The sequence below is a fragment of the Oncorhynchus gorbuscha genome, linkage group LG02, assembly GCF_021184085.1.
Source record: "Oncorhynchus gorbuscha isolate QuinsamMale2020 ecotype Even-year linkage group LG02, OgorEven_v1.0, whole genome shotgun sequence".
Classification (NCBI taxonomy): Eukaryota; Metazoa; Chordata; class Actinopteri; order Salmoniformes; family Salmonidae; genus Oncorhynchus; species Oncorhynchus gorbuscha.
In genome coordinates, this window is record NC_060174.1 from 32,137,389 (window position 1) to 32,152,937 (window position 15,549).

The window sequence follows — 15,549 nt, forward strand, 5'->3', positions numbered from 1 at the left end:
ACATAGTGTGGCTCATTATACTCTGCTAACCAGGCAGCCTTTTCTGAGCAGCAAATCAACATAAACAGTACAACATGTATTGTACATACGGGTATTGTCTTGGCTGTCTTCTAGGGTGAACCTAGAGGCCAGATTCTGTATGGTTTTGTAACAGCACTTCAGATTTCTTTCATGTTTGAGACCTGCTCTAAGGCTGGTATGATGTAAGGGTTCATAACCTTCTGAAACTCTGCTTCTGTCGCTTTGTCTCTCTGCTCCTCCCAACTGAAGAATCCCATCAATGAGCTCTGAAAGAACAGGCCCACTGTTTCCACAGCCTCAAGGTTCTTCATGGCATATTCAGTCTGGCAGGGAAAAGTACATTTTCAAAGTCAATTTTAATCATCCATAACAACATATTTGCAAAAAGGTAATAAACAGTAATTGTAACGATTCTCATCCTCCTCTTCTGAGGAGGAGTAGTAAGAAGGATTGGAGGACCAATACACAGCGTGGTAAGTGTTCATTATATTTATTTATAACCCAGAACACTAAATAAAACAACAAAGAGAACGAAATGAAACCGAAACAGTCCTGTACGGTGCATACATAAAACACAGAACAGAAAATAAACACCCACGAAACACAGGTGTAAAAAGGCTACCTAAGTATGATTCTCAATCAGAGACAACTAATGACACCTGCCTCTGATTGAGAACCATACCAGGCCAAACTCAAAACACAACATAGAAAAATGAACATAGACAACCCACCCAACTCACGCCCTGACCATACTAAAACAAAGACACAAATAAAAGAACTAAGGTCAGAATGTGACAGTAATAAAAGTTACAGTAATAAAATGATACTCAGTTACAATTCATTTTTTAGAAGCTTGACTGTTCCAGTCAATTATTTACAATAGTTTGAGTAGTATCTAGAACTACTGTAAGCCTTATCAAACCCACAACTGTAAGAATATCCTTTCAAAAGAGCTAAGCTTTTGCATTTATCGGCTGACGTCAGACAAGGCCACTAAGTTGTATCGACTCAGACCACCATCCTATGTACAGCCATTCTCAAACACATCTGGGTAAATCCATTTGAATTCATTTAAATCCTCTTGAATTCACTTTGACAGCAAACCTTTTGATTTGAACAAAACCTTCCATGCATATTTACCCATTATAGAATGTCAAAACATTCAAGAGATAAATGGTGCTCAAAGTTGACCAATTTGCATACCCAACCATATTATCAAACACACATGTCTTGGTCACTGGAAAACATTAGCGGTTGAGATTGATACAATTTAAAAGCATACAAACAGAATTGTCCATTTAAAAAAAAAAAAATTCCAGAACATTGCTTTTTTATATATATATATTTTTTTTGGGGGGGGGGGTGTGAATGTGAATAAAATGTAAAATGTCAACTTTCAAATTACTGGGATCTTGTATATAGAGTATGCGACTATTTATTTTTATAGCCTACAGTTTACTTGCCGTTAGTCAGCACCTCTAGCAACTTTTGAGTGTGCTTTAGCTCATTCTTTTTATTACACTTTCAAATGGTACCACAAAGAGACTGTCAATCCTCTATAGGAAACCTATTGAAACTATAGAAATATAGAATAGATAAACATTTAAGTTGACATTCAACTGTGGGTGGACCGGCATCAATCTTTGTGGTAGTAAATAGAAGTAAATTTTTTAATTAAAATTAAATTTCAATGGTGAAACAGCTAAATTGCAGTAGTCTGAAGGGATAGGTTCATTATATTTCTGTGATTGAAATGATACCCACCATGTATTCAAGAGCATGTTGCTTCTCAACCGATTGGCGGGCACAACACAAAAACCTCAGATGTCAAATAGAGTATAACCTACAACATTTGTGAATATGAAAATTGACAAAAACATTGTTTTTTTAAAAGTTTAATTTGTATTCAAACCCTGTTTGTAACCTGTTTGAAAGACATCAAACTCAACCGTTTATCTTTTACAGTGATGACATGGATGTCTCATAATATGGTGTGGTATACCAAAATGGGTCAACTTTGAGGACCTCTCTCCCTCTCTCTCTCTCGAATGTTTAGGCATTCAGGTACAAAAGATCCCTTCGACCACTTCTTCCACGGGGAAACGTGAGGAAAGTTTTGTTTAAATCAAAAGGAATGCTGTGAAAAAGTGATCTAACTAAGACAACTGCAATAAATACATAAAAGAAGGACCACCTGCTACATTGAACTAATCTGTGTAAAAAGGTCACTTCTACACCTTGGGGAGTACAGTCCCTACAACCAAAAATATCTACAGTGTCAGTAGATACCAAAACTCTACGCGGTAACCAATAAGCTCAAGGATTTTTTTTAGGTCGATATTTTTTATAAACGATATTTCTTAGGAACTTGTTTTCAGTTCCTACCGCTTACACTGGATGTCACCAGTCTTTGGAATTTGGTTGAGGTTATTCATTTGTGCAATGAAGAAGTAGAGCCAACTAGGAACTGCATAATACTGTTGAGAGTTGCGCAAGACTTCAAAAGTAGCTTGGTTGTTGTGTTCCTGTATTGAACACAGATAGACCCGTCTTCAATTTGATCGATTATTAACGTTTATAAATACCTAAAGTTGTATTACAAAAGTAGTTTGAAATATTTTGGCAAAGTTTCTAGGCATCTTTTGAAACATTTTGTAGTGACAATTACGCATTTTGGAAGATGTTTTTTCTGGATCAAAATTCACATTTTTGATATATATGGACGGAATTAATCGAACAAAAGGAACAATTGTGATGTTTATGGGACATACTGGAGTGCCAACAAAAGAAGCTCAAAGGTAAGGCATGTTTTATATTTTATTTCTGCATTTTGTGGCGGCAGGGTAGCCTAGTGGTTAGAGCGTTGGACTAGTAACCAAAAAGGTTGCACGTTCATATCCCCGAGCTGACAAGGTACAAATCTGTTGTTCTGCCCTTGAACAGACAGTTAACCCACTGTTCCTAGGCTATCATTGAAAATAAGAATTTGCCTAGTTAAATAAAGGTAAAATTTTTAAAAATTGTGTAGTGCCTGCAGGGTTGAAATATGCTACCCTCTTTGTTTAATGTTGTGCTATCATCAGAAAATAGCTTCTTATGCTTTCACCGAAAAGTATTTTTAAAACCTGACGTTGGCTGGATTCACAACGAGTGTAGCTTTAATTGAGTATCTTACATGTGTGATTTAATGGAAGTTTGATTTTTATATAAATTTGCCGCGCTGCATTTTCCCTGGTTTTTGGCCAAGTGGGATGCAAGCGTCCCCTATACCATATGAAGCAAAGAGAGCAAACTGAATGATAATTCATAGCGAATGCTATCTAGCTATGGGATACTCCTCTCTCAAGTAAAGTCTTCCTTTATAATGTTCCTGAGATCTGTGTTTCGTCATGTGAGTTGAGATGGGTGTGTCTTGGCTATAAATGATACTAAGAACTGTTTTGTAAGGATTCTCAGAGAATTCATTTATAGACACTGAATTGATCGGAGAGTCACAGGGCTATGGTAAATCTCATATAATTAAATATGGACTTTATGATATAACTGACTTGTGTGTGGTTTGCTCTCGTGATTTGGTAATGCAGGAAATTTCCACGACACTGACCAGGTGAATGTTATGATCCCCTATTGATGTCAACTGTTAAAGCCACTATATTTAATGTAGATTAAGGGGAAGAGACAGGTTAAATAATACTTTTAAGCCATGAGACAATTGAAACATGGATCCTGTATGTGTGCCATTCAGAGGGTGAATGGGCAAGACAAAAGATTTAAGTGCCTTTGAACAGGGTATGGTAGGATGTGCAAGGCACACCGGTTTGAGTATGTCAAGAATAGCAACGCTGCTTGGTTTCCTGTGTATATCAAGAATGGTCCACCACCCAAAGGACATCCAACTAACTTGACAACTTTTGGAAGCATTAGTCAACATGGGACAGTATCCCTGTGGAACGCTATCGACAACTTGTAGAGTCCATGCCCTGACAAATTTAGACTGTTGAGGGAAAAACGGATTGCAACCCAATATTAGGAAGGTGATCCTAATGTTTTGTACACTCAGTGTACCTCTGGCTGTCTGTCGCTCCTTGGGTCTCTCTTCAATGCTTATTTCAGCTGGGATTTCAACTGCCATACTCCAGTAACCCCTGCTGTTATCGAGAACTACTGTAATTGATGTGATTCCCAGAGAGGGATTTGGACTGAATTATGGCTTTAGACTGTGTGTGACATAACCTCCCCGACAGAGTATGCATTTACTCTAGTAATAACCCAAATAATTATACCTAATTTCATAAATGAACACACATCAAGTAATTTACATGTCAAAATTATGGATAGAATTGTCAGTCTTTCGGGCATAAATAAATAAATGATACGCTGGCTGTAAGTAATAGGAATACATTTCATATGAGTCTTTCCACAGGCATGCTCTTCCCTCTCTGTGATGACCTCAACAACAACTCTACGATTAGGCTAACAGAGGTCAAAATTCACACATTTTCCCGTATTTGTACTGACCATAGTACCTAATTGGGCTGCCAAATTTGATTTTGATTGGCCAATTCCACTGTATCTACATCCCATCAGCGAAAATTTGATGTTTTAATTTAATTTCCCCACAATTATTTAGTGTCTGGGGCCGAGACTAAACAGACAGCTGGCTCTTACCAGTGGAGACACACCGGAGATGTGTGTGACCAGGTCCTGACCTTGACTCTTGGCGTGTTGGAGCGTTGCGGCTGTCTGATTGTAGGCACGTCGACACACTGTGCTGGCCAGAGCCCCAAGCCTCCTGTAGCTGGGCGGAAGGCCAGGAGCACTGACACCTGACTCCTGCTCCCACAAAGCAGCAGACTCTGGGGGACAGATAAAGAGCACACAACGGCTGGACAAACGGATACAAAATGTCTCTTTTTCACTCAACAACCTAACTCAAAGCATCACATATCATCATTAGCTGACCACTCCTGATGAAGGACAAATAGGATGGACCCTCACTAAGAAAAAGCTAACAAACTTGTAAGAACTTCTAGATTCAAAATTTCTATAGCTGTTACATAAATTCTGTATCATATTTACTGACAATGTTACAGTTCATTACTTGTGAGCAGAAGGTCACTCTTTGAGTGACTATGTCTTATGTCCATGAGTTCCGAAGAAGGTATGTGCGTTCAGAAAGTATTCACACATCTGGACTGGTGTAACAGCCCGAATTTAAAATTAATTACATTTAGATTTGTCACTGACCTGTGGAATTGTTTGACATTTTTACAAAATAATTAAAAATGGAAGTCTAATGGTCTTGAGTCAAAATGTATTCAACCCCTTTTTTACAGCAAGTCTAAATAAGTTCAGGATTAAGAATGTGCTTAACAAGTCACATAATAAGTTGCATGGACTCCCGTGTGCAATGGTGTTTAACATGATTTTTTAACTGACTACGCCATTTCTCTACACCACACATACAATAATTGAGAGTGCCAAGAGTGTGCAAAGCTGTCAAGGCAAAGGGTGGATATTTTGAAGAACCTCAAATATGTTTGATTTGTTTAGCACTTTTTTGGTTACTACATGATTCCATATGATTTATTTCTTTGTTTTGGTCTTCACTATTATTCTACAATGTAGAAAATAGTCAAAAGAAAAGAAAAACCCTGGAATGAGTAGGTGTCCAAACCTTTGGTCTAGTTGTAGGGAAAACACTTCTGGCCTTACTGTGTGGAATGGGGATGTAACATTCTGTAGTTGGTCACAAGCTAGCACATTTGGGTCATTGGAAGTGATGGGAATGTTTGTTTTTGGTTTCACATTGGTTGTGGGAACAAAGCCATAAGCTTCCTGACCAGTAAAACTGAAGTTTAAAAAAAAATTATGTTCTGAGAACATTTGGCCTTTTTTGGAAACAATTATGTTTAGGTTGCAGGGAGGTTCTGAGAATGTTTTATTCTGGTTCTGATAATGTGTCCCCTAGAGGTTTTATTAACACTCTGAGAACATAAATTATAGGTCATTTGGAGGTTATTGAATAACTACTTTAAAGCTTTTACTGAATGTTTCAATAAGACTTAGTAACACTGCTACCTTATTTTAAAATGACATTCTTAGAATGTTCTCTGAGCTTTCCTAAAGTTCCTGTGGTTTTTATGGACAGTTTGAGAATTTAGAGCTTATTGATGTTACTGTGCACAATAAAAAATTCAGAATATTTCCAATAACTGACAAAATAGTTATTATACAGTCTCTGAACGTTCTGAGAACGTCGTCAACTTCCGGTGAAATTGGAGGGCGCTCATTTCAAATAAATAATCATACAAATTGTGGATATTAAACATTTAGGTACATACAAGTGTCGTATATATCGGTTAAAAGCTTTAAAAGTATTTTTCATCTAACTGCATTGTCTGATTTATAATAGGCTTTACAGCGAAAGCATGCCATGCGATTGTTTGAGGATGGCGCCCCACATCAACATATATTTCAATCAGCACAGATTTCACAAAAATCACAAATGTTGATTAAAATATTCACTTTTTGAAAATCTTCTGATTTGCAATCCAAAGGATCCCAGCTACAACATGCATGACCGTTTTTTTTAGATAAAATCCTTCTTTATATCCCAAAATGTCTATTTAGTTGGCGTCATCGATTTGAGTAATTCACTCGTTCAACATGCAGAGAAAGGAATCCAAAAGGCTACCTCTAAACTTGTTGAAAAGTCAAAAATACATTTCTATTTAATGATTAGGTACCCTAAAATGCAAGTAAACTATCATTTTTCATGCGGAGGGAAATATGTTCAACAGGAAAGCAAAATTCCTCTTCATCGCGCGCACACACAGACTGATTTCCAACTCTGACTCCCAGTACTAAAGCTCAAAATTCTTCCTCGTTTGGGAAGAAACAAGACTGAAACCTTGAACAAAGACTGTTGACATCTAGTGGAAGCCATAGGAATTGCAATATGGGAGCTGGATTTGGACATGACCCTATTACATTCCATTGGAAGAGCATGGGCTCTCAAAAAACAACAATTCCGTTTGGTTTTTCTTTAGATTTTCTCCGACCATATCTATTGTGTTATAGTCTCATACAATAGTTTAACATTTCTACTAACTTCAGTGTTTTCTATCCAATGGTACCATTTATATGCATATCATGGCTTCTGGGCCTGAGTAACAGGCACTTTACTTTGGGCACGTCAGTCAGACAGGAAGTGTAGAAAAAAAGACCCTAGCCTGAAGAAGCTTTAGAACTCAAAAGGTATCTAAATGTAATCTTTGTAATCCCCAAAAGTAATTATTTGGCATGAGAGGGACAAAAACAATAACTAGTAATGCTGCACACTCCAAGAAAAGGTTACCATCTAACCTTTCTGGTAAAAAAAGTTATATGCTGAGGTGTAGTCACATTCTTTTGAGGACAAGCTTAAGTATACAATACAAATGTATAAAATGTTAAATTTTTATCATAATGCATTTCCTATTCAACAAAATTGTGTAAATTAGGCTTGAAATTACTTTTTTTTCAAAATATTGTATAGACAATTTATACAATAAGATTTCACCTTCCTTATAAAACTCTAAAATGCATATCTGTACATTTAGTGTCAGAGAAAATGTACATATTTCTTAAAGGTCTTTCCTGATAAAAACGTTTGTCCCCCCTCCGCTGTGAACGGCTTAGAGAACTCAATAGGAACTCGCCTTTCATCTCATATCAATCTTGTCCGTCTATGACAAACAGAAAGGTTTAAAAATCAATTAATTATTTTAGATTAGCTATAAAATGTCTCAAAAAATGTGCTACAGTGAGAAAACCACTCTCCCCTGCTGGGTTACAATGTAAGGATTACAGCCACATGTTTTGTTAGTGCCTTTATAGAAGGCAGATGAGACATACTCCTGTGCCATGAGAGTCAGGGTGTCACGCTCCTCAAAGGATCGGACCAAGGCGCATTCGTGGTATGTATACATTCTCTTTTTAATTAATGAACAAAAACAACAACCAACCAAATGAAACGTGAAGTATACAAACTAGTGCTTACAGGCAACTCAACATGGACAAGATCCCACAACTAACAATGGGGAAACTGGCTACCTAAATATGATCCCCCCCCAATCAGAGACAACGATAAACAGCCTTCTCTGATTGGGAACCATATCAGGCCAACAACCCTAGATGACAAAAACCCTAGACCTACAACAACTAAAGTACCCACCCTAGTCACACCCTGACCTAACCAAAATATGTAGAAAAACAGATAATGTAAGTAATAACAGTACCCCCCCGAAAGGTGCAGACTCCCGGCCGCAAACCTGAACCTATAGGGAGGGTCCGGGTGGGCATCTACACTCTGTGGCGGCTCCGTTTCTGGACGCAGCCCCCCCTCCTTACGCTGATCCCTCCGCTTTTGTGGAACCGGACCTTGGATCATCGCCGGAAGCTCCGGACTGGGGAGGCGCACAGGAGATCTGATGCGTGGGACAGGTATAGGTGGAACCGGGCTGATGACACGCACCTCAGGGCGAGTGCGGGGAGGAGGCACAGGACGTTCTGGACTGTGGAGGTGCACTGGAGACCTGGAGCGTAGTAGCACAATGCGTCCTGGCTGGATGCTCACTTTAGCTTGATACGTGCGGGGCGTTGGCACAGGACGCACTGGGCTGTGAAAACGTACTGGCGATACAGTACGTAGAGCCGGCGCAGGATATCCTGGGCCGAAGAGGTGTACTGCAGACCAGGAGCGCTGAGCCGGCACAACCCATCCTGGCTGGATGCCCACTCTAGCGAGGCAAATGTGGGGAGCTGGAATAGAGCACATGCGCACTGGAGACACCGTGTGCGTCACTGCATAACACGGTGCCTGACCAGGCACATGCTCCCGACGGTATGCACGGGGAGTTGGCTCAGGTCTCAACCCTACCTCTGCCAATCTCCACGAGTGCCCCAACAACTGCTTTTTGGGAGCTGTCTCTTGGGCTTCCGTGCTAGCCGTCCCGCCCCCCTATCTTCGCAATTCCTCTTTCTCTGCCTCCGCCTGCATCCATGGCTGGATCTTGTCCCCTGCCATTACCTCTTCCCAGGTCCAGGATGTCCTCCACTCACTTTTCTCCCTGGCCCAGGATCCCTGCTCCTCTTGAACACGCTGCTTGGGCTATTTTTGGTGGTGGGATCTTCTGTTACGTTCGTCATAAGTATCGGATCAAGGCGCAGCGTGGTATGCGTACATTCTCTTTTTAATGAATGAACAAAAACAACAAACGAAACGTGAAGCTATACAAACTAGTGCTGACATGCAAATAAACATAGACAAGATCCCACAACGGGGAAATGGCTACCTAAATATGATCCCCAATCAGAGACAACGATAAACAGCTATCTCTGATTGGGAACCATATCAGGCCAACATAGACATACAAAAACCCTTGACATAGAACAACTAGAGTACTCACCCGAGGCACACCCTGACCTAACCAAAATATATAGAAAAACAGAGAATCTAAGGTCAGGGCATGACACAGGGCTACTGCTCAATGCAAGCCATTTTGATCTACGGTGTCCAAAGATCGATTTATAAGCAAAAATGTTAGTGGGCAACCAGTACAAGAAGCTCGCAGGTCCCCGAAACAAGGACATTTACATGGAAGAGGTTAAGAGAACCAGGTGGGAACTTGTGTGTAATGTTCAGTGGAAGTACTGAAATTCCCAAATAACAATTGTTTCTTAACACCAGCCTTCTAATCACCAGAGCAGCACAGCATGTTCTCTGTACAGACATCTAAGGGATTGCTCAGCTCAGAGAGCCTATATACCACACACTGTGTGAGTGGTGCGCGTGGGATGGATGTAGTGAGGGTTGATTAACTTTGGTCAGACAGGGCCAACTGCTTATTCTGCCTGCCTATCTGAGGACGGGATCACCTGTACTCCCAGAGCAGGAGGATTAGTCTGGAGAACACCCGAGTGACTTGTCTGGCCAGACAGGGCCACAGGTAGAACCGATAATACCACTTATATAAAATGGGGGTCATTGACTTAATAATAACACTTGCAGACTGGCAGAAGTGCTTATACATTGTACCCCCCCGCACAGTATAAAAGCAAATAATAGATTGTTCAACAGCCCGAGTCAAACTCAAGAGCCCATTCAATCTGGCAGGCAGGGGGTTTGAGTAAAAGATTATTAGAATAATCTCAATTGACATTGAAATGACTAAAACCAAATTGAAACTGTAGAAATGATAATGGTTCTACATTTATAGTCTCTTCACTCTGTCCAGCTTGCTGAAGATCAGTTCAATTCCTATGGGAGACCGGTATAAAAAAACTAGTATGTTTATGTACTGTAAGTGTCACTGGATAAGAGTGTCTGACAAATAATGTAAAATGCTAACACTGATCAAATTCCAAAAGCGATGGATATGGGACAATTTTCTACACATTGACTGCGAAGAAATATAATACATTTTAATTGCTTCCCTCCAGACCTCGGCGAAGACAGAATGCTACCCGCAGGGGAAATTAGTTTGACACCCCGGTTCTACAGGTATGGTATGGGGATTCTTTATAGATTTCCTTATGGTCTAGCACATTCTCTAACAGCCAGATACGGTTCCATTTGGCAAGCCAAGTATGTATTTGGCTAATTTAGTTGAATATAATATATTTCCCTTAGATTGTAACAGACTGACTCATATATGAGTCATCATGTGGAGGGTGAAGAGGTTGTCTAGTGCAAGTGCTAGAGAACATCTCATCTTCAGGCATTGCTTAGAGATGTTATCACTTTATCTCACTTGTCTAAATCATGCCGTTATGTTCTTTCTGTGTCCTGAAACAAAACATCTCCTATCACCAGTCATCTACTACAGCTTGCCTGCTGTAACCATGAAACCATAGCGCTCCACTGTTTTGTTTCTCAATTGTAGGTTGCCACCTTGTGGTGAAAGTTGAAATAGCTACAGTATACTGTTTAAAAATGGGTCAGTGCGATCCGGGATCTTTGGGACGTCCCTCAACGGATAGCAACGACCCTTGTAAATGTTTAGCTCCCATTCCATGTCCTTATCTGAACTAACTCAACAGAGTAAGAAGAAAAAAATATTAGGTTTGAAGTATACCATTCTCCTCAGAGGATCCAGGCAGAACATAGTTGACCAGACTCTCAGCCAGGGTCAGTGCAGTGTCTGCTCCCTCCCCTGCAAGGTGGACAGGCTTGCTGTTCAGGACGTAGCTAAAGCCATCACTGAAGGCACTCCTGGTCAACTGGAGCCAACTGGATGCCATGCAGAGCACCCTGTCTGAGGTGCCAGCGATGGGGCTGGCGATGCCCTCCTTAGCTGTCTGCACTGTAGAGGTGACTGCATCCACTATGCCAGATGCCAGCTGTGTGAAACAGAGGAAAAAGACAGGTTTTAGGGGCAGAAGTCATGCTGTGTAACAAGCATTTTAAATTGACTCAGAAAATAGCTTCCTTGCCTTCTCAGGGGGATACTGCAGAGCTGGGATCTTCTCCTCCAGATGATCCAGCCCTTTACAGGCCAGATTGTTGGCAGCGACAACTAGAGACAATATATTGAGTTTAGAGAAGGTCATTATGTGTTTTACACTGCCGATAATTGAACATATTGAAAGGTGTTCTCTACTCTGTGATATTATTTAATCACAAATAATACGTTATTAAACATCTCCAGGAGCTAGATAGCAAAAATGCAGATGAGATCATTGTCATTTTGGCATTGCTCTCTGAGACAGAATATCTGTGGCACACCTTAGTGACATGCAAGCTGCAATCTGCCTTGGTACTTTCATTATATTGCACTCATTACAACAGATCCCTTTTCCTCACTTGCCAATGGGTTGTGAGCAAAGCTGTATTGCATTTTCAGATTCAAAACTTTCCTTCATGCGTGTTTATTCAAATGTTTGTGAAGTAAGCTGGAACGTGAGACAATTAAATATTTAAATTGCCCAATTTATCATGAAATCTCAGTCTACTTGTCACCAGAGAACAGTTTTGCAATTCGTGAATGTGAGTTCAGGACACAGAGTTCATCCAATATAAATTACATTTCACAACCAGGAAATGTAACATCCCGAGGGAGAGTTTCATGACAACTGTGTGTTCTCCCCATCAACAAGTAGAACATAGAAACAGTCAAACCAAGTCTTGTAGACCTGGCTCAGTCTACTAAACCTGGCTCTACTAAGAGCTGGCCCTAGCCCAGGCGTACGGCAGGATACATTCCCAGACTCAACAGCACAATGGATTTGTTGTCACTACAGATGATCAAACAAACAGCAAACACTCTCAGTGAGAATGAGCTCATTTACTCCTTTTCATGTATTGCACTTCACAGCATCAACATGTATTGAAGGATTACTTTTGGAGGTACTGCATGTTCAGGTTACTGTAGTAGATGGACATCACAATCAGGTAATGGTACTGCAGTGTGAAGCAGTATAGCCTATTGTACTGTAGTAGCTGAACATATGGTTAATGAACTGATTACACAGCCTATCTATTTGTCTGGACTGGTGGCAGGGTGACTAACAATTTTTGCAGTGCAGCAATTGATGACAGTTAGCACTAAGGCAGGGAATCAGTGTGCTCACGCTGGGTCTCCAGTCGGTCGATGGCAGGCTGGATGCTCCACACTGCCAGACTGCTGGCGGTCCTGGCCCCCCTCTCATACACCCCACACACAGAGCAGAGGAGCGGGTGGGTCTGCTTGGTGCTAGTGTAGGTCCTCTCAATAACCTCATAGGTAGAGCTCACTGCGGGTAGGCTTAGGAGTCTGACAAACACATTGTCCTGAGAGACATGGAACAACAATTCACTCCTCAAGCTGAGACAGACATGCTCAACTCTGTCAATGTGCATACATACTGTAGTAGGCTACATATATACATAACTGTTATTATAGTCTGTCAGAGATTTACAGATGAGGGTTAGGATATTGTAATGTAGTGGAATTATGTTACAGTTACATCAGTGCATGAACATGTAGTTGTAAACTGTTTGGAAACCTTACCTTTTCCTGGGCTTTAGTGGATGCCGTTTTCTCTGGAGCCATGACTGATCAACTAGGCCTATGTGAATAACATAATGATGAATCATTGTTGCACCTGAAGCAAGTTTGGAACTACTACCAGCATATTGACTTGTAGAAACATTTTATATTGAATATATTATTAGGCTCCTACTACAGAAGTAAACCAGCAATTTTTAAAAATCAAATGTAATATGAATAGAAACTAACCGTCTAGTGTTGAGTCCCGCTGAAGACCGTGGCACATTTAATTTGGTGAGGGACAGAAGAACTATACAGACACAACCTGGGGAAAAAGCCTGCTCATCACGCCCACTTAAAGGAGAAGTCTACCCAAAATCCAAAATCTCCCAAGTGGTTCCAAACCTTGAAACTATTTCAGTGGAGTTCCCCTCTCTCTCCCTAGATTGCAGAACTGAGACAGCTGCAAAAACAGGTCATGTGACTCGTGATATTCCTGGATGCAGTCCTCGCTCCTCTCCGTTGTCATTGAATGCATGATTTACAAATCTGCAAACTGTTGGCAAAATCATTGTTTTATTGAATTCGTACGGCCAAATTTGCTATTTTTGTCAAAAGTACATTTGGCACTTTTCAACCAGATTTGTGAGTATTTTCTATTATTATTGTTTGTAGCCCTCATAGGGAAAACCCTACTCATTATATGCCAATATATGGAGCTGTCTTCAGTATCCTCACTATTTCCAACCCCCCCAATTCAAGCTGGAAATCAAGCTCCATATAAGGGCATATCGTGACATATCGTGACATTTCTAAATAGAAGGGTTTCCCCCATGAGGGCGCTCATGCACAGATTTTACCCATCTCCACTTCTGTGTCAGTCAGCTACCTAAAATAAAAAATGTAATTATCGCAAATATTTAACGAGAAAAAGTCAACATATTGTGACTCAAAAAAGTATTTTTAGACAAAAACAGCTAATTTCAATAAAACAATGTATTTGCTTACAGGGCGCAGATTTGTGAATCATGCATTCGCTGACAACAGAGCAGAGTGAGGCCTGCATCCAGCAATGTCACAAATCATGTGACCCCTTTTTTCAGCTGTCTCAGTTCTGCACTCCAGGGAGAGAGAGGGGGAGAGGGCAAACTCCACTAAACTACACTGAACAAAAATATACACGCAACATGCAACAATTTCAAATAATTTACTGAGTTACAGTTTATATAAGTAAATCAGTCATTTGAAATAAATACATTAGGCCCTAATCTATAGATTTCACATGACTGGGAGTACAGACATGTATCTGTTGGTCACAGATACACTACATTACTAAAAGTATGTGGACACCTGCTTGTCTAACATCTCATTCCAAAATCATGGGCATTAATATGGATTTGGTCCCCCCTTTGCTGCAATAACAACCTCCACACTCCTGGGAAGGCTTTCCACTAGATGTTGGAACATTGCTGCGGGGAGTTGTTTCCATTTAGCCACAAGAGCATTAGCGAGGTCGGGCAATGATGTTGGCCGATTAGGCCTGGCTTGCAGTTGGCATTCCAATTCATCCAAAACGTGTTCGATGGGGTTGAGGTCAAGACTCTGTGCAGGCCAGTCAAGTTCCTCCACACCGATCTTAACAAACCATTTCTGTATGGATCTCGCTTTCTTCATGGGGGCATTTTCATGTTGAAACAGGAAAGGGCCTTCCCCAAACTGTTTCCACAAAGTTGGAAGCACAGAATCATCTAGAAAGTATGCTGTAGTGTTAAGATTTCCCATCATTAGAACTAAGAGGCCTAGCCCGAACCATGTAAAACTGCCCCAGACCACCAAATTTTACAGTTGGCACTATGCATTCGGGGCAGATAGCATTAACCTGGCATCGTACAAATCCAGATTCATCCGTCGGACTGCCAGGTGGGTAGGTACCAACATATCTGACATGCTGATCTTCAACAAGGGGGCACCTCAGGGGTGCGTGCTCAGTCACCTCCTCTACTCCCTGTTCACTCATGACTGCATAGCCAGGCATGACTCCAACACCATCTTTAAGTTGGCTGATGACATAACAGTGGTGGGCCTGATCACCGACAACGATGAGACAGCCTATAGGGAGAAAGTCAGAGACCTCAACGTGATCAAGACAAAGGAGATGATATTGGACTACAGGAAAAGGAGGACTGAGCATGCCCCCATTCTCATCGACGTGGCTGCAGTGGAGCGGGTTGAGAGCTTCAGGTTCTTAGGTGTCCACATCAACAAAAAACTATCATGGTCCAAACACACCAAGACAGTGAAGAGGGCACTACAAAGCCTATTCCGCCTCAAGAGACTGAATATATTTGGCATGGGTCCTCAGATCCTCAAAAAGTTATTCACCATCGAGAGCACTGGTTGCATCACTGCCTGGTATGGCAACTGCTCAGCCTCCAACAGCAAGGCACTACAGAGGGTAGTCATATGGCCCAGTACATCACTGGGCGCACGCTTCCTTCCATCCTGGGCCTGTAGG

General features: G+C 41.0%; 1 protein-coding gene across 2 annotated transcripts in view; it reads right to left on the minus strand.

Moving 5' to 3' along the window:
- Positions 1-13,487, minus strand: part of plin1 (perilipin 1) — a 33,605-nt gene extending 20,118 nt beyond the window's left edge. Inside the window, exons 1-7 of one of the 2 annotated variants that reach the window (XM_046293742.1) lie at positions 13,284-13,483; positions 13,056-13,113; positions 12,637-12,835; positions 11,500-11,582; positions 11,142-11,406; positions 4,690-4,877; positions 219-344 (exon numbers count right to left, since the gene is read on the minus strand). In XM_046293742.1, coding sequence (XP_046149698.1) covers positions 219-344; positions 4,690-4,877; positions 11,142-11,406; positions 11,500-11,582; positions 12,637-12,835; positions 13,056-13,097 — 903 coding nt within the window. In that variant the 5' untranslated portion in view covers positions 13,098-13,113; positions 13,284-13,483. Of the gene's footprint in view, positions 1-218; positions 345-4,689; positions 4,878-11,141; positions 11,407-11,499; positions 11,583-12,636; positions 12,836-13,055; positions 13,114-13,283 lie in introns of both variants that reach the window. The other variant, XM_046293751.1, reaches the window with a different exon arrangement.
- Positions 13,488-15,549: the final 2,062 nt, after the last annotated feature.